General features: G+C 29.0%; 3 protein-coding genes across 3 annotated transcripts in view; 2 read left to right on the forward strand and 1 right to left on the reverse strand.

The window, feature by feature from the left end:
• Positions 1-1,367, forward strand: part of LOC100570089 — an 8,602-nt gene extending 7,235 nt beyond the window's left edge. Inside the window, exons 4-6 of the mRNA XM_008180042.3 lie at positions 80-388; positions 471-817; positions 893-1,367. Coding sequence (XP_008178264.3) covers positions 80-388; positions 471-566 — 405 coding nt within the window. The 3' untranslated portion in view covers positions 567-817; positions 893-1,367. The remainder of the gene's footprint in view (positions 1-79; positions 389-470; positions 818-892) is intronic.
• Positions 1,368-10,671: 9,304 nt separating this feature from the next.
• LOC107882359 lies at positions 10,672-13,091 on the reverse strand. The gene is made up of 3 exons (XM_029485736.1): positions 12,860-13,091; positions 11,779-11,875; positions 10,672-10,804 (listed from the first exon to the last, which is right to left on the reverse strand). The coding sequence occupies exons 1-3, from the start codon at positions 13,071-13,073 to the stop codon at positions 10,762-10,764; spliced, it is 354 nt and encodes a 117-aa protein (XP_029341596.1). The 5' UTR covers positions 13,074-13,091; the 3' UTR covers positions 10,672-10,761.
• A 2,387-nt stretch (positions 13,092-15,478) lies between these two features.
• LOC100569897 (outer membrane protein H.8-like) lies at positions 15,479-16,339 on the forward strand. The gene is made up of 2 exons (XM_003241255.3): positions 15,479-15,719; positions 15,942-16,339. Exons 1-2 carry the CDS (start codon positions 15,656-15,658, stop codon positions 16,250-16,252), a joined length of 375 nt encoding a protein of 124 aa, XP_003241303.1. The 5' UTR covers positions 15,479-15,655; the 3' UTR covers positions 16,253-16,339.
• The last annotated feature ends 2,870 nt before the right edge of the window (positions 16,340-19,209 follow it).

The raw sequence follows: 19,209 nt of genomic DNA on the forward strand, positions 1-19,209 counted from the left end.
CAATCGTGTAAGTTTATTGTGTGTTTATCTTACTGGGGTAGGTAAGGTTAATGTTTTAATTATGTTTTTGCTGTTGTAGTTGCTAGCGAGCGTTTATGACGCGGGGTTGATGCTGCGGTTCTTGGCGTTTGGTAAGTCGCGGCACCTGGACCACAACAGGGTTTGTGTTCTCTTCCCGTGTCGACAATTAGCCCCCGGGAGCAGGCAGAAGAGTCGGCAGGACGATGATGGATTCGCTTGGTATGTTCCCTCACTGGCCGAAAATTTCAACCGGCTAATGCCGTCTATAATTTTCGGCCACGTACCATTTGGTCCGTTCGTGAGGGTCATACTGGCCGAAATTTTTTCGTCGTTCACCGTCGAATTGCTGTGTTGCCCAGCCGAAGAAGTAAGTTTTTGTTTGTTTTTTTATTGTTGTTGTTTTTGCTAACATTTTAATACTCTTAATATAATATTTTATGTTTTTGCAGGCAGCAGAATGGTGGCTGACTACCGCTGCCAGACTGGTGAACGTCGAATGTGGAATGAGTGCACCTGCATCATCCGCTACGGCGTGTTCACCATAAATCGGCTGGTAACCAAGTACGGTCGGCGTAGTGTCGGTGCGTTGGGTAGTCTGACGGTATCCGACACAGTGAGGTACGCAACCGTAGCTACGCATTTGTACGCCTAATGTGTACAGACTGGCTATCCTGTACACATTAGTGTCTCAGTGGGCTGACATAGCAAACGTGCTTTATCATTTGGAGTGCCTCATCAACCGGTATGTGGAGGTCATACCGGTTGTTTTGTTGATGGCACATTCTCATCGACAGCTGTATGTATAATTTTTTTACATTTTGTTGTTTTACAAATACTATATTAATTTATATTTTGTTTTTTTTTTTTTTAGATGCGACTGAAGGTTCGTGGCAGAGATTGACCCTCGCTCTAGGAGGTCTTCCGTTGTTTTTATTTTTTTTTATATCTCTTATATAAAAAAAAGTTCTTACTGTTTCAAAAACCATTATTATTTGAGTATTTCAAACTTGAAAAAATGTTCTTATAAATGATTTCAAAAAAAATAAAAACAATGTTGCACAGCCAAAGTTCTTCTTTTTATGTGGCGAAAATCTTATTTCTTACTTATGTCTGAGTTATGGAGAAGTTTACAGTTGAACAGCGCGTAACAATAGTGAAAACGCACTACAAGTTAGTTTTCAATGAAATTTCGACAAGTAGCCTATTAACTTAAAAGTGTTTAAAGTTTAGATGACTAGAGTACTACAACACTATGTGATGTACAAATATCCACTCCACTCCCCTCAACTAAAATGTAAATACTTACCAGTTACCTATAAGTTATAACCAATACCTAAATCATAAACTACCCGTCCAAAATTCAATTTTTATGTATCTATGTAAGTATAGGTATTCCATAAAATATTTTGCTTTGGAATAAGGAATTTAAAAAAAAAAACGTTTCCATTAAACATTTACATTGAATTAAGATAAAAATAGTAAAAAATATATTTTTGAAGACAAAATTATGTTAAAAACAATATTTTCATAAACGATAATAGTTTTTGAAATAATGAGTTTTTTACATTAAACCAATCACCCGGCTCGTCACGGTAGGCTTATATAATATATATGTTATAATTTATAGCCTACAGGTATTTGTAGGCAATAACTTAAATTACATTTTACGATAGCTGTCAACAGATTGTACTACTGCAGTAAATCTTCTTACCCTATAGTTCTTATATTATATTTTCATAAGAATAACTGAAAAACAAGCTATACCTATTTCATTATTTTCCTCAAATAATAATTAATATTTATTCCTTGACGTATGATACATGATATGAAAAATAACTGATAAAAGTTACTCTGCTGAAAAATATAGGTACCTGCAACATACTATGCAGCTAAAAGACGTGTTTTTAGGACTAGGTGGCTGGATGTCTCTTAAAATACAATTATCGCCTTATCAATATTTATATCTGATAAAAAGTGTTTTCAAGGTTTCCATAAGGGCACCCTTTCACAGTTTAATATAAAAAAGTGGGCAAGTGGATGTTACTCTACTGTACAGTAGGTTACAAGTGGGTCACTGTATAATGCATGGTATTAAATTTGAATTCAATGAAATAATATCATTGTATAAGAAAAACGATTCTAAGCGGAAACAGTATGTCAGTCTAGGTATAAGACATATTATATACTTATCTATGGTATTAAAAAAAAAATTGACCCATAATAAATTCCAAATTAATCATATCACAATATCCATTAGGTACTTATAACGCATTATACATCAACAACAAACCGTGATACTATCATAGATATATAATAGTATACTTCAGAAGTTACCCATGAATAATATTATAGAATCACAATAAAATAACTAAAATAGTTACTCTAGGTTTTTTAATATGTAATTTCGTCCAAATTTGAACTTAAAATGACTGTAAAAATAAACTTAGCTTATGTATTTTTTAGATTTATTGGTAACAGAATTAACTACTTACATGGAATCTTGTTTGAAATTTTCAATCTTTAGATATAAAAGTTGAACATTTTATAAATTTTCAACTACAAAATAATTATTTAATTTTAAATTTGATTAATTTTGTCAAAATTCAATCTTTAAATGCTTATAAAAAAAATTGTGCAATGTATTTTTAATATTTTTCAACTGCTACTGTAACAATACTTCAAGAGCTTTGTATTAATTTTTTACACTTTTTGGCCCAACAGATAAAATTTTATTGATATTTATAGAAAAAAAAAAAACTAAAAAAATTGAAAACTGATAATGTCCGTAAACAACTCTAAAAGAGTCAAATTGTTTACAAAATTTTATTGTGTATAGAAAATGCTAATTTAAACATTCAGTGAAATTTTCAAGTATTTACAGGCATTCGTTTTTTAATTACAACAAAATAAGAAAATCGTTACGTGCGAAATCTAGTGAATATCAAATGTTGTAAAAATATGAATTTCAAACGCTCATAAAAATTTAATTTTTTTTTTTTTGTTATTAAAAGATTTTTATTCAATCTGTTACTAAAATAGAACAATAAGAACAATTGATGAATTAAATAAAATAAAATAAATAAAAATAAATAACGACAGATTAGACTGAGTGTAGAGGCCTCCCAGCGGAGGTACTACGATATATACACTACTTAATTTAATTTTTTTTTTATGACATTTTTTTTTTTGATAAAGATAGACAATATTATGAGGAATCTTGTATTAGGTACATTTTAAAAAATTAGATTTAAAAAAGAAAATGTTAAGAAATATTTAACTCAATAAATTTGCACATGTTCGTGATTTTTAATGAATACAAGTTAATTAATATTTATCGAGAAAAAAACTAAAAACATGGAAGCTGAATATATCCGTAAACAGCTCAAAATAATTTGCTAATTTTCGTAATTTTTCCATATTTTGTCAGTATTTTATATGCTTATATAAAAAAAAGGTGGGTAAGTGGATGTCGCTCTACTGTACAGTAGGTTACAAGTGGGTCACTGTATAATGGATGGTATTAATTTTGAATTCAATGATATAATATCATTGTATAAGAATAACGATTCTGAGCGGAGACAATATGTCAGTCTAGGCATAAAACATATTATATACTTATCTATGGTATTAAAAAAAAAATTGACCTATAATAGGTATAATAAATTTCAAATTAATCCTATTACAATATCCAATAGGTACTTATAACGTGTTTTACATCAACAACAAATCGTGATACTATCATATTTATATAATAGTATACTTTAGAAGTTTTAAGTACCCACGAATAATATACAATAACAACAAAATAACTAAAATAGTTATCATAGGTTTTTTAATATGTAATTTCATCCAAATTTGAACTTAAAATGGCTATAAAAAAAAAAACTGTGTAAATGTATTTTTTAGATTTTTAGGTAACATAATTAACTACTCACGTGGAATCTTGTTTTAAATTTTCAATCTTAAGATATCAAAGTTGAACATTTTATAAATTTTTAACTATAAAATAATTATTTTGTAAAAATTTGAACTTTAAATGCTTATAAAAATAAATTGTGCCTATGTATTTTTAATATTTTTCAACTGCTATTGTAACAATATATCAAGAGCCTTGCATTAAATTGTCATGCTCAAAATATTGTAAAGGAAGTTCTCAAGTAGGTACCAACAAATATAAACATTGTTTGCGGTCACTTGCGTTTTCAATGTATAAATATAATGTTACTATTATATATTGGAATATTGCCATAAAACTAAATTTTAAATTTCGGGTTTCAATTAACTAGGTGATAGTATAATCTAATTAATTTATAATAATTAGTATGAATCATAATACTCTATATTATATAAATTAAATTTTCATACATTTTTTTGAAAAATAAATTACATTTTAAATATAATGTCACTTTAGGTACTAAATTGTGTGTAATTTAAATAACTATAATGCCGTTAAATAGGTATTAATTTCTGTAAAAAAAATTATTTATTACTATGTCTTTATTACTACTTACTGTCAGCATCTCTTGTGGCACAAGTAAGGCTTTTAGGTCATCGGACGTACAAAAATATTGTAAAGGAAGTTTTCGGGTACCAAAAAACATACTTTTTTTGTTTTTATTTCGAGGTTTCTAAGAAGTCATTAATATCTCAAAAGTAAATAACTAAAGTGAAAATGTTCATACTTAATAATCTCATCAATAAGTTCATATTATTATGAATTAATTACAACAATCGTAATCGTAAATTTGTTATCATTTAGTTTTTGGCTAAACGATTTGTAGAACATTTTAAAAACGTTGTGTGAAGCGGGCTCTTTCGAAACGCCGATAGTAGCTACAGAAAATATTTTACTGGTCGCTATGATTTGAAATACACTGAACAAAATTTAACACGGGTAGTTGAATCTGTGAAATTAAATCAAATTTCCCTATGAAAATCAGTTAATTACGATTTTATATTTATAAATGTAGCTAATTGCATATATAATTATGGGAAAAAATAACTGTTATGCCCAAAATGCGTTTAAAAATTTGATTCAGTAGTGGTCCACTTCAAAACTAAAAGCGATATGTGATTTTTAATGAAAATCAAATGCCTGGTCACTTGTCCCCACATAAAGTGGTCTATTTTTTAGGAAACCCGGAAAAAAAGTACGAAAATACAAAATTGTTTATTCAATTTTCATTTATAATTATACCCATTTATTATATACCCATTATTTTTTTTAACAATGTAATTAAAATGTAATTGGAAATTCAATGCCTAAAGGGGAAAATAAGGGATTGTAAGCAATATCTTAATTAAATATACAATATTGGTTTTAAAATTAAAAATACAAAACGAAGAACTTGATATTTGGAATACTTATTATGGTTCCTCTTATGATCCATAGATATACAATAAGAAAGGATTGTCTGATATTCAATTTTTAAGAAAGGGGTAAAACAGGGAACTTAAGATTCACAATGGAAATCAAAACTCTATTTTTGTTTTTTAATGGTTGCTTTTAGTTTCAGGTATTATATATGCGAATTATTTCACAAGCTAGGTACGGAGCCAGCCGGTTTGTCCGTAAAAATAAAATAAAATAACCCCCCAAAATATATTGATATATGGATATTAAATACTCCTAAAAACCCTTGATGATCAACTATGACTTCAATACTATTTTAGATACACTGCATACAAATTTTTATTTCAACTACATATTAGCTGTACTAATATAGGCTATATTTTACCCCCCACTTTGCTGTGTCCACAAACTAATTGTCTACCTGATAATATACTGTTTGTATGTTATAACCATAAGCGAAACTCACGGGCAAAACCACACAGGATAGCTTAAAATTAAAATATAATATGATTTTGCTTCCATACATATGCATATAATAAGTCGATTAATCACAATTCAGCTAGTATATTATATTTGAATTTGATTAAGTACTACCTACCTATTCCTTATACCTATTAATATAGGTACTAACAAAATAATTTAAAATAAGTAGTTACGTTTTGCAACTCATTATTGCTAATATTTCTAAATAATAAATTATAAGTTAACTACATTATGATTATTATAGGTACCTGATAATAAATTATTTATTTTTGTCTTGTGTTTACTACCGTATTTTATTAACCATTACATTACAAGTACTATAAACGATTGTTTTATTGTTTAGGATTATCCAATGGCGGCTGTCAGTACAGCTTCAAGGAATATAATTGTTTAAAAACTAGAAAAAATACCTGAAACTGTAATATTTATCGTATCTCCTCTTAAATATCTACACATTTTTGTGTGGCAATATTGGAGATAAGAAAAAAACACTGCTAATTACCCTAACCACTACTAGTTAGTAATATTATATAAAAAAAATGGATATTAACATAAAAGTATATCAATACATATTTTATCTGTTTTGTTTTTAGGTTTTGATTTAGGACGTGACAAAGGAGTTAATCTTTATATACAAGCACAGAGTTCAAACACATGGTCATAATATCTCTAGAACAATGATTGTCCGTGACATTTAATCTGTACGTATTTGTAAACGTAAACTATTTTATATATTTCTTTGTTACTTATTTGATATTTTAACAGATTTATAGTATCAAGTTTCATCTATTTCATGCTACAATTGCATACTGGGACAAGGACACGTACACAATTTAAGTCATCCAAGACACTTGACCAACCAATCACAAATTTTATTTTAATAGCAATGTTCAAATATTTGTTTACAACAACGGATAAAGTGGCTGACCAAAGATTTGTATATTAATTAATATACTCTATTGAGATTAAGATTGAACCTCTCTACAACCAAAACTCATCTCGTCAGTGCATCACCACCTCTAGTTTTCCATCTACTATTGTATACACTATACACTGTGGCAGCTGCACTGACTTCCGTGAGTATCTATAATCATAGACTGTTGCCAATGGTTTTCCAATTACAAAAAAATAGTGTTGATCAGAAAGGTTGATCAATAGCTCAGTCAATGTGTGCGTAAGCAGTTCAATCTTAACCTGAATAGAATATAAGGTCTAAAGATACCATGAGTTTCTCAGTGGACCTCAGTATTCATATGTATATGAAATCAAATTTAAATAAATAAAAAATAAATATTATTATTTATTATTTATTGACATACAATAAACTATCCTATTGTATTGCACAAATTTAATCTACTATATTAAAATAAATTACCTTGAAATAATAACTTGATTACTTCTTAAATTAATAAATAGGCCTAACATAACAAATTTGAATGGTGTTTGTACATTTTTAGTTTTTTTGTGTAACCTTTTAAATATGTAAATATGTGTATTATGAAGTAAAAAAATTTAAATTATTACATATTTAAAGTTTAAAAAGTAGATTTCAATTTTTATAATTGGTTTAACATTTCATAATAGAGTTGGAAAACAAATAAAACTATGTGGATGTCAGCAGAATATTTGTTTTTTTCTTACAGACCCATGCGCAAAGATTTTTGCATTTATGTAAAATAGGTTTTTGTGATTTTTTAGAAATCTTGGGTAAAATCACAAATTACAAAAATTATAGAGGATGATGTTATTTTTGAGGGAAAGATATATTGGTTATAAATTATCATTTGAGATTTATAATATGCAACTTTAAATAAAAAAAAAGGAGGGTAAATGGATGCCTTTAAGTGTCATTCGCAAATGCTTTCTCTAAGCCGTTATAATAGCATTTGAGAAATAATAATAAAGACCCAAAGGAACAATTTTTTATTATTAGTATTTAAAGCTCAAATGTTGACAAAATTTATCAAATTGAAACCGTATTAATAATAAACATATAAATATAATATAAAATATCCTAGGCAAAGAAAGTCTCCACTCAGGATAGTTAAAATTTCTTTGTATACCTAAGATACCTATGAACATTTAATACAAGCAGGTTCTTCATAAGTATTTATAATAGCAGTAATAATTTATTTTTATAAGCATTTAATGTTTGGATTTTGGCAAAATACGTTAAAATCACAAAAATGTGGAAATATTTTGGAGTTAGAAATTCATAAAAATTGTTATTTTTAAATGTAAGATTTGAAAATATAAAACAAGATTACTCATTAATTTTTCTACCTTGATGTAAAAAAAACCATTTTCCAGTAGCATCAAATAAAAATTTTAATGAGCATTCGAAGTTCAAAGTTTTACAATATTGGATATTCATTCGATTTCTCATCTAGAAATTTTCTTATTTTGTTGTAATTAAAAAATCAATAACCATCTAGGTCCTACTTGAAATTTATACCATGTGTTTATTTTTATAAATTCCCATACATAATAACATAGTTTGTTGAGTATTGAGCTATTCACGACCATTTTCAATTTTATTTTTTTTTAGTTTTTTTTGCTTTCATTGTCAATAAAATTATATTTTACTAATAGCTTCAGAGAACATATTTTGATAATATGTATCACGATGTTTAAACCTATTTATTAACCTTGGGCATTTTGAATTCGTCAAACTATAGACAAAATGCAATTTATATAATTTAAACTATATTTTTATAATATATAAAAATTGCATTTATATATTTTAAACTATCGTTAACGACGTTACAATAAATATAGTTCAATAGGGAAATCGTGATTATCTTATGAGTTTAACCAATTATAATATACACGTCATATTTAACTACGGTATTTTTTTCATGACCCAATATGTTATAGCTGTACACGTTATAATAAAACATATTTTTTTAATAATCCAAAGTATATATTATATTATATAAGCATTAGAAATATACATATATTTTAGAATATTTTACGGGATGATAGAAATTATTTTATTCCATATTTTACAGAAAGTTTGCGTTAATAAAACAGATGACCAAGATGATACAGTAAACGCAATGACGATGATTATGGGACACGCCATGTACAAACACATGAGCGATGGACATGTAATTGTTGAATTAGTATTGTATTAAATAAATAATATTTTATGCAAGCGTCGGTATGCACTTAAATCCATCATGGGAAATTGAAAAGGTAATATTACAAATTGGGTTTTGACTAAATTTCTTGATAAAATACACGTTTTGGTGACTGATAATTACAGAATAAATTGTAAAAAATATTATTAAATATTAGTTGACTTTAATTAAAAATCTTATAATTATCTTAATGATATCATTTAAAAAATAATTGTTGATGAAGGAATTGCTTACTATAATGTTTAAAAAGATATTAACTATATACCTACATAGATTATATATATATAGAAATAGAATATTATAATACAATATGTTAATATGTGCTTAAGGAAACAATTTATGTTATATTTTCGTTAACAGAATGATATTAATGATTTACTTACTGGGAATACGATTTAAACTGAACTTAACAGTCATTAGTCAATATAATAATTATCACATATAAAATAAATACCTAATTACATCATTAATGATAATAATTGGTACATTTGTAATTAGGTAGGTACCTAAACTCTAAAATTATTAAAAATTCATATATAAAACTGTAGTCCAGTAGAATTTATTATTTACATATTTGTAAATTATATTTGTACATTTTCACAAAAGTATGCATATGAAAATTGATAGAAAATGTAATAATATTACATATATACCTAAAGATAATTTTTTCAATAGCCTGGATACTTTTTTTTTAAATTCAAATTATTCCACAGGTAATGAATTCTATTATAACATTCTTTTTTTGTCAGACTTAAATCAGTTTTACAACTTGTAATAATATTTATGTATAATTTTTTTTTACGGTTTTAGGCTCCAATGTCATAAACATGTTAGGAGCAGCATACTGTTTCACACATTGTTCAAACCTTCCATCAAAAGCGACGGGGTCTTATAACAGACCCAGCGGTACAAGTACACAACATTTCTTCCCATATATTTACTTATATAAGTAATAAGTAAATATAACATAAATGGGAAACGATTTTTATTGTGTTCCGCTTAAAATTCCGAACAACAATTTTGCTGGGGTCAAGTTATTGTTGACCCTCTATATATAGTATATTAATAATACGAACACAAAAAGAACATGTTTTACTACACAGATGCCTTGGTCACCGTGACAAATTGGGATAATCGTTTCAGAAACTAGGTCACTCTTTCCTCGTTCACGGATATAATATATACTCGCATTCGAGGGATGTTTCACAAAGGGGGTCAAAGGGACGAGTATTGTACAAATATCGATACAATTGAGTTTGTTTTGACGACCGATGTACCTACATGTAAGCATGTGTATGTATTAAATTGTGCGTAGGTATAATATGTACATCTCGAAAATTCTATTATTGTTGTGAATGTTGTGATATATTCCACACGCAGTGTAAGTGCCCACTGCCCATACACATCGTATAATATAATATTGTGTTCAGAGGATTCGTTCGATGAAGACGTGAATGTATAAATCTATATGAAATGGGCCTTGAAAAAAAAAATTGAATTTACTTTCAACCAACCCGCCGTTGCGACCGTGTAAACCGTCAAGAGGCCCAAGAGACCCATTACGCACATATAATATAAAATATATATTATTATTATACGGTGATATGTACAACAGGCGGTAGACAAATAAAAAAGAACCATTAACGTTATTATTATATAATATATTTTCCGAAGAAATAAGTTTCTAACTAATTCAACAATTACATGTCCATCGCTCATGTTGTTTGTACATGACGTGTCCCATAATCATCGTCATTGCGTTTACTGTATCATCTTGGTCATCTGTTTTATTAACGCAAACTTTCTGTAAAATATGGAATAAAATAATTTCTATCATCCCGTAAAATATTCTAAAATATATGTATATTTCTAATGCTTATATAATATAATATATACTTTGGATTATTAAAAAAATACGTTTTATTATAACGTGTACAGCTATAACATATTGGGTCATGAAAAAAATACCGTAGTTAAATATGACGTGTATATTATAATTGGTTAAACTCATAAGATAATCACGATTTCCCTAATGAACTATATTTATTGTAACGTCGTTAACGATAGTTTAAAATATATAAATGCAATTTTTATATATTATAAAAATATAGTTTAAATTAAATAAATTGCATTTTGTCTATAGTTTGACGAATTCAAAATGCCCAAGGTTAATAAATAGGTTTAAACATCGTGATACATATCACCAAAATATGTTGTCTGAAGCTGAACTATTAAACATGTAAGAGTAAAATACTATAAAAAATGTATTATTAATTGAATTTTATAATATAAATTATGATATAAGAAAAAATCATCCTCAGTCGATATTATTAATTTCTATAAAATCTGCATAGAATATTATTATAGATAGACCTAAGTTGCGGCACAGTAGGAATATAAGTAAAATATTGATACACAATAACTTATAGGTATCGATTTTTTCAAGTAATTTATGAACGATTCAAAGATAATTAGTAATTATATAGATCTATGTTGTTCATTCCTAAATTGACATGTAATGTTCGTTGGCTTATATTATGAATTTCTCACTTAGGTAATTACAATATATTATATAATAACTCAGAAATAAGTATAGGAACATATATTAATTATCTTTGTATAATCAACCATAAATCTTAATAGGTACCTATATAGTAAATAGTTAATGTCTGTTATTCAAAATAAAAACTATTTAGCTGTTCATATTAGGTCATGAGATTTTAGGTATAGTTTATGAAACTTAAAAGTATATAGGTAGTACTAATATATTTTACTTACGCCTCGTGTACGAATGTTTTACATTCAATTCGATTTGTTTCGTCCACTTGTGGATTCTGGTTAAATTCGTTTTCATTCAATCCTAACATCTTCATAGCTATAATCAAATAATAAATAATAAATCATTGACATCAAATTAATAAAAATACATTTTTAAATTCACCAAGTATTATTATTATAGAATATTTATATTCCGGAAGAATACAATACTAATGATCATCTGGATTTGGACTTTTTATTTTAGTCAACGAAATTAGTAAATAAATAGGTAGGTATAATTGTACAATTTGTAAGAAAATTGTATAAGTATAACCTACATTTATTAACTATAGTAACAATATTATAATAACATACAAAAGTGTAATAAAAACAATTAACAAAATAGTATTCAGGTACCTTCATTAGTAAGGTAATAATTACCTAGTAATTTATTTTATTATACGCTGTGCTCATATTGCTTAGTGAATAAATCTATATTAATTCAAATCCCGAATAAATAACAACAAATAAACAACTCCACTCTCCAGATGATCTGTCAAATCTTGATTATAGATTTTGATAAAACTTTAAACTTCGATACGTGTCTTTTAATAGGTGTCAGATAATCAGTTTACATTCCCGGCCCTAAGTATTATAGTTATATATTATAGTAGGTACCTATATATTATATTATATTATAATTATTTTATAATTGATAAAATAATAAAAATCAACAAATTCTATTTAATGTTTACCGTTTAGTAATACGTTTAAGGTAGATATGTCTGTACATGAATATATAATATACTTATTTATATTTAACGCGTATGGATTACAATTGGGAGAATTTACTACCAGTGTGTACCTATATATCAGTGACTATAGTACGACTACACTTTAAGTATTAAACTCGCTCGGTCACGACTCACGACTATTGATAGTCACTACTCACTATTGTCTATTATAGTCTATACTCTATAGTACTAGTCACTAGTCGCTACTTTCTAGCAAACTAAGTGATTTTTCTATAGACATGTCGATAACAAAAATAACGATTTGACTCTCCAGAGAGTGAAATAGCCAGTAATCTGTTTAACCTCACCTCTGAAGTATTCACTTAGATCAATCTTACCACTATTTAAATAGTCTACACCCTTAAAAACATTTGTTAAATCGTCGTCGCTGAACAGAATCGGCGGTTTGCCACTGTGATCCCGGAATTGTATCATGTCTTCCACTTGGTTCACGAGAAATTCTACTGGATCGTTGGGTTCGTGTTTTAACAACGTACTGGTTAAATGGTTCACCAAGGACATTATTTGTTTTTCTTCTAAATATGAGTCGGCTTTCGTTTTACTTCTATTTCGTACAAATTTATCATCATTCTAAAAAATAAAACATTTGTGAATTTCTCATTTTTTGATTTTTATAGGTAAATATGACATAAACTTTAAGTAGGTACTTAATAAGTACGCGCATATTGCACGAGGCGAAGTGTCTACTGTTTTTTTTCCCGTGTCATCAACAAATAAATTTATAGCGACTATCCGTTACAATATTATTATAATATTGTAGAGTTAATATTATAACGATACGATATGATAAACAGCGCCGGAATGGAGTGCGGCGGCAGAGACTATATCATGTACTGCAGACAATACCGTACAAGAGGTTAGTGTGAAAATTATATAAAATATAATTTATATGTGTAACCAGATGGGTATGGTGTGAAAAAAATGGAATACTATTATTTGTTCGAACAAACATAAATAAGACGAATTAATGGTCTTTAAAATAAAGTAAATTATAAAGTTGACGAATGGAAGAGCAATGGACTATATATCGAGACATAATACAGTGGAGACAAAACACACTATAATAGTATAATTATTATTTATTAATAAAAATAATACATTGGTAGGTAGCTTGGAATCTATGCATCAGTCGATAGTCGTTATTCGTTAGCATAATAATATTATAATAAAGTTATATTATAGGTAACAAAGTATACGACGTGATTGACTAAATAAAATAATAGTTACTCCGGCGTAAAATAATGTTATTATGTTGCCATTTATTATAATATGGTATAATACTATAATGTATAATAATATATTATATTATAATTTATATTATTTTGTTTCATTGAAATAACAATAGAATCGCCCCTATACATGTATACATGTGCACGCATGTGTATACGATTTAGAGGGCTCATCCAAATTCCAAATAGGCTTAAACTTGAACACAATGGTTTTTATTTTTTACCCATCGAGACCAAGTACATCTATAATAGTATTGAGTACGTATATAATAGCAGTGGTCTTCAACGTTTTTTGACTCGAAACCTATTTTGTTGGTTATAATTTTATTGAAACCTATGGCAGTGAATAAATATGTCAATAAAATATAATAAATTATTACACTAACAGTTTTAAAATATCTATTCTATTACACCCATTATAGTATCACCGAAGATTTTCTGGCGACTCTTGAGCCCAAATTGTTGGTGGAAATAAACAATCGTCTTCTACGTAAGAATGCAATATATAGGTAATAAGAAAATAAGCATCCTATATTTGGACATATAGACAAAGGTTCAACGAATGCATTTTCCATGTCATGTGGTGGTACGAATGTCAACCCTAAAAATAGTGATAACCATTTTCCTAACTATAGTGTATTGCTGATCCGTAGTTGCTGCTCAGAATTTATCTGTAAATTTAATACGTTTAATATTATAATTGTATTAGGTATATGTGTATATTAATAATATATTTTAAGCATAATCACTTTTCGCCACCAACACTGCCCTAAATGAAATCGAATTATATCGTGCAAATAGTACGTTTTGCATTGTCGCCCCACATTAATAAATTATGAACGTTTATTTCAGTTAAATTTTGTACAAAATGGGATATTTACCCGATGTCTTATGGAAAGTGTTTCTTATTTGGTTGTAATTCAAAAACGAACTACCGTCTACCATAGATAATTTAAATTTACACCAAATGTTTTATTGTGTTCTAGACCTGCGTGATAAAATGTTCAAAATATTTTGATTCTTTTCAGTTATTTACAGACATTTAACATTTTTTTAGTTTTCATTTTATTTCATTCGCAGTTTAAGAATAATGAATTAAATAGGAAAGATTTTTTTATAAGCATAAAAAGTTCGAATGTTGACAACATTTATCAAATCGAAAAATTACAAATAATCTGGTCTGAAAAAGATTCCATAATGCGTCACTTTAGACTCATGTTTATATAGGATAATCTATTTGTATTAGAAACAGTTCCACATTGATGAAATTTGAATATTATGCATTATCATAGGTACAATGCACATATTTGTTTTAATATTTAATTATTATATTGCCGCTTATAAAATATATATTAAGTAAAACAATTATAACGAAATAAATTAATTATTCAATAATGAAGAGGTAGGTACATAATTTTGAAATCGATAATATTTAGAAATTATAATAGGTTAGGTTAGGCCACAACTAAAAATAGTTATTAGACCCGCGCTATTAGTTTTAACGACATTCAAAAACTACAATAACGCAATAGTATTAAATCAAAATAATAATAATAAGCTGGCCGTAAAGTACAGTGCAATAATATTTGTAATTAAAATAATAAAATATGCGACATTTCCTATATCTGGCCACCTCGTTATATTTATCCGTATCAAATATACATGGATACAAAAAATACACTTTTAGACATCCGTCAGTCTACTCCGAAGCTTAGCCGAGTGAAGGTCGCACGTCAAAAAAGTTGTCCAAATAAAAATATTTAATTTTTTTAGTGTTATAAATAAACCGTTAAAACTATTTTAAATCGTTTACAACTAGTGTTATTTTTTTATTCTTGACGTCTAAAATAAAACATGAATCCCTCCGCCGTAACATTGATTGTCGTCACTTTGGTCTTGTGCGGAATTTTCATTCAGAGTGAGTATTACACTTTGAAACTATTTCATCGTACGCCTACTTAAATGGTTCGGTATAAATATACATAATAACGTGCTTATTAATATTATACCCCAAATAATATTATTATATTGTACCCGCATCGATAATTTTTAGTGTACCTATATTGTAGTATTGTTTTTTTTTTTTATGCTCGTTTGCATGATACGACGGATTTATTATAATATAATATTGTGTTTTCAGGTATTGAGGCAAAAACAGCTTTCCAGGCCGAAACACCTGACGCCGCCAAAGCAGCCGCCACACCCGCCGCAGCCGCTGGAGGCGCCGGAGACGCAGCACCGGACGCCGGCGCAGCATCTGACGCCGGCGCCGGGGCCGCCGGAGCCGCCGAAGCCCCGAAGGCCGAAGCCCCAGCCCCCGCCGTTCCAGGCAACGGCACAGGAAACGCCACCGGTCCTGCCAACGGTTATCCATCTCTCACCGGGTCTGCGGTGCAGTGCGCCGTAATATCCATCCTGGTGTCGGCGAGGATGTTCTACCAGACGGTGTGATTATGATTATGACAATGACGAGATAACGAAAAATTTGTACCTACTTATAACGCCATATTACGGCCAATAAAGAAAAATAATTAAATATTTACGTTAAAATTTGTTGGTGTGTAAAGATCGCCCGTTTTACGGTAGGCAGCTATAGACCGGTCCCAAAATGACTCAAACTTTGTACCTACGTAAGTGTATGATTCAACTCTAAAATATCAAAGTTATACCAAGTTTGTCGTTTTTACTTAATTCCACCTACTATAATCAATTAATACAAAAACCTAACCTAGCCGTGCTAAAATCCGACGAGTAAAAAAAGTCAGACTGTTTTACGAAAGCAATAAATTTTATTTTTCTTAATTTAATCGAAAATATATTGTTAGAAACGTGAAAAAAAATCTATGTACGTTAGACCTCTTATAAATGAAATCGAAAAAACATTTGTCGTAAAACGTAACTTTTAATGCCATAGACGCGCGTGCCACGGAAACAAATAATAAAAAATAACCACATAGAGTGTATGTTGCTACGTTGCGTGTCAAGAGGCCATAACTCCGGAATTACTTATAGCACAGCACACAAACTTAGATAATAGCTGATTCTCAAACATATATATTGATGACAATTAATAATAATATTATTCAACAAACATGCCCGATTAACCAATAGCAACCATTTATAAAACAAATATTTCTATCGTAAATAATAATATTTTTATTTTTTTTTTCTGGACAACCCTTATCACTTAGGGGTATGAAAAATAGATGTTGGCCGATTCTCATACCTACCGAATACGCATAAAAAAATTCATAAAAATCGGTCTAACCGTTTCGGAGGAGTATCGAGACTATAACATTGTGACACGAGAATTTTATATTTTATATTTTATTATTGCTAGTGTTTGAAGCATGAAAATACATCTCTCAAAAACTTGGAACATTGAAAATTGTTTATTATTATAAATACAAATATTAGCGATGGTCATTTCAATATTTATCAATTATTAACTATATTCTCCAAGAGTACTAGAGGTACTCTAAGAGGTAAAATCTCATTGGTATTAATGGAATATGAGTGCTGTGTAATAATACGTATACCTATTATATTACATTATACTGTTAGGTCGGCACGACAACGGGACGTCGTGTACCCACTCCGAATTTGATTCGTGTCGGGCGATGACTATAAAGACCGCGCTCCATACGCCTAAATAATATCGCGTATAGGTACAATAGAACATAACAATGAGCAATAATAATAATATTGTACATCATCCGAATGGACGTTTTGCGCGCAGGGCCGTAGCTAGGCACTGGCAAGAGGGCATTTGCCAGGGGCGCAATTATACGATAAGGCGCAATTTCATCGAGTGTCAATCTCAACTGAAATATGATAATTTACAAAAAAAAAAATCCACCGTTTATTTTTAACGTTATCGCAATACGTTTCTCGTCGCGAATTCTCATAATATTGGAAACTACGCTAGGGTATTTATTTATATCACCGCCCCTCCGACCATACCTAGACATGCAATATGTATATTATTATATGCTATATGCGTTGACGTATTTTGTATTCACTATTCAGTATTCATACCTAGATACCTATCCATACATAGATGTTATAGATGACTTTGCAGCAATAAAGGCAAGAAAAGTTAAATTTTAAAAAGTTATTGTTAAATAAATATCATAATCAATGTTTAATCATAAGGTAAACATTTTTATATTTGATAAAATAATAGGATTTTTGTTTTAGTCTGTTATTATTAATTAATTATAATACATAATAGAGCAATTTTTATAATAATAAAAATATTTATATAATAAAATAAAATTGGACGGTGTTTGTGAAAAAGGGCACAAGTCAGTTTTTAATAATTAATATAATGTACTTGTGCTAGTGTGCTACAATCGACAGAACGTTTTTTTTTTTTTTTTATTATGATCATGGTACTTGAAAAAAAATTGAATGTGGGAGGGGGCGCAAATTTGGTTTTCTGCCAGGAGCGCTACTGGTTCTTGCTACGGCCCTGTTTGCGCGTTTGACATTTTGTCGCGGGGCAGTGACGCGGAGTTCGATAAATATATTTAAATATAATATATAAATAAATATTTTTAATGTATACGTTAACTCGCGGGCGTGGGTGGGTGATAAAATAATAAAGTGCGTGTACGCGCGTTAATATGACACGGTGGCCAGCGATGGGACATGACCAGGGGGGGGGGGGTGTTTGCTCGGCATGGTATGTAATATCGACTCGTGTAGATTGCAGTGGTATACAATGTAAATACATACACATATGCATACATATATATTATGTGCAAACCTACATACGTATTATATAAAAAAACCCATCTGGACCAGCTCTGGGGTCGTGCCAAAAAGTTCAAATTTTTCAAAATATTTCCCTAAGATAAATAACTAACACCCCTCGCTTTGTTTATAACCTTATACTTCATATTCCACAATGACTTAAAAATAACAACAATAGGTACTTGACGAAGCAAAATTTCACAAATGTCATAAGCCGAATTATATAAATTGCATTATCAAAAAAAATGTAGTTCCAACTTTTACATTACTTTGACGATTAGTTAAAATATGTTTACCTTATGATTTTATATCTGTTTTCGAGATACGCCGTAACGCCGATAGATATTATTAAAGAATGGATAGGCTATTTGTGTTTATCATACGGGAACGAACAGGAAATTATAATAAATTGCAATAATTATTATAAGACCTCTGCCAGAATGAGAGACAATGATAAAAACAGTCTTTCTCGATTCCCCGTTCCGGCACACTTCCCTCTATGTTATTAATATAACCATGGCCTGTCCATTCTTTAATATCTACGGTAACACCGCATTTTAGGCGTGTTCATTTTTTCCCGGGCTAAGTCGGGTGATACAGCTACTAGCTAGTATAATAATAAATATCATAGTATTATCAAACAGTGATCG

This window comes from Acyrthosiphon pisum, chromosome X (assembly GCF_005508785.2).
Source record: "Acyrthosiphon pisum isolate AL4f chromosome X, pea_aphid_22Mar2018_4r6ur, whole genome shotgun sequence".
Lineage (NCBI taxonomy): Eukaryota > Metazoa > Arthropoda > Insecta > Hemiptera > Aphididae > Acyrthosiphon > Acyrthosiphon pisum.

What these genes read in the sequence shown, in the direction of transcription:
- LOC100569897 (XM_003241255.3), top strand. Translation starts at nt 15,656, where the DNA reads ATGAATCCCTCCGCCGTAACATTGATTGTCGTCACTTTGGTCTTGTGC. An exon ending in GTGCGGAATTTTCATTCAGA is followed by an intron (nt 15,720 to 15,941) that starts GTGAGTATTACA and finishes TTGTGTTTTCAG; the next exon opens with GTATTGAGGCAAAAACAGCT.
- LOC107882359 (XM_029485736.1), bottom strand. Translation starts at nt 13,073, where the DNA reads ATGTCCTTGGTGAACCATTTAACCAGTACGTTGTTAAAACACGAACCC. An exon ending in TCTAAGTGAATACTTCAGAG is followed by an intron (nt 11,876 to 12,859) that starts GTGAGGTTAAAC and finishes ATTTGATTATAG; the next exon opens with CTATGAAGATGTTAGGATTG. An exon ending in AAAACATTCGTACACGAGGC is followed by an intron (nt 10,805 to 11,778) that starts GTAAGTAAAATA and finishes CATATTTTACAG; the next exon opens with AAAGTTTGCGTTAATAAAAC.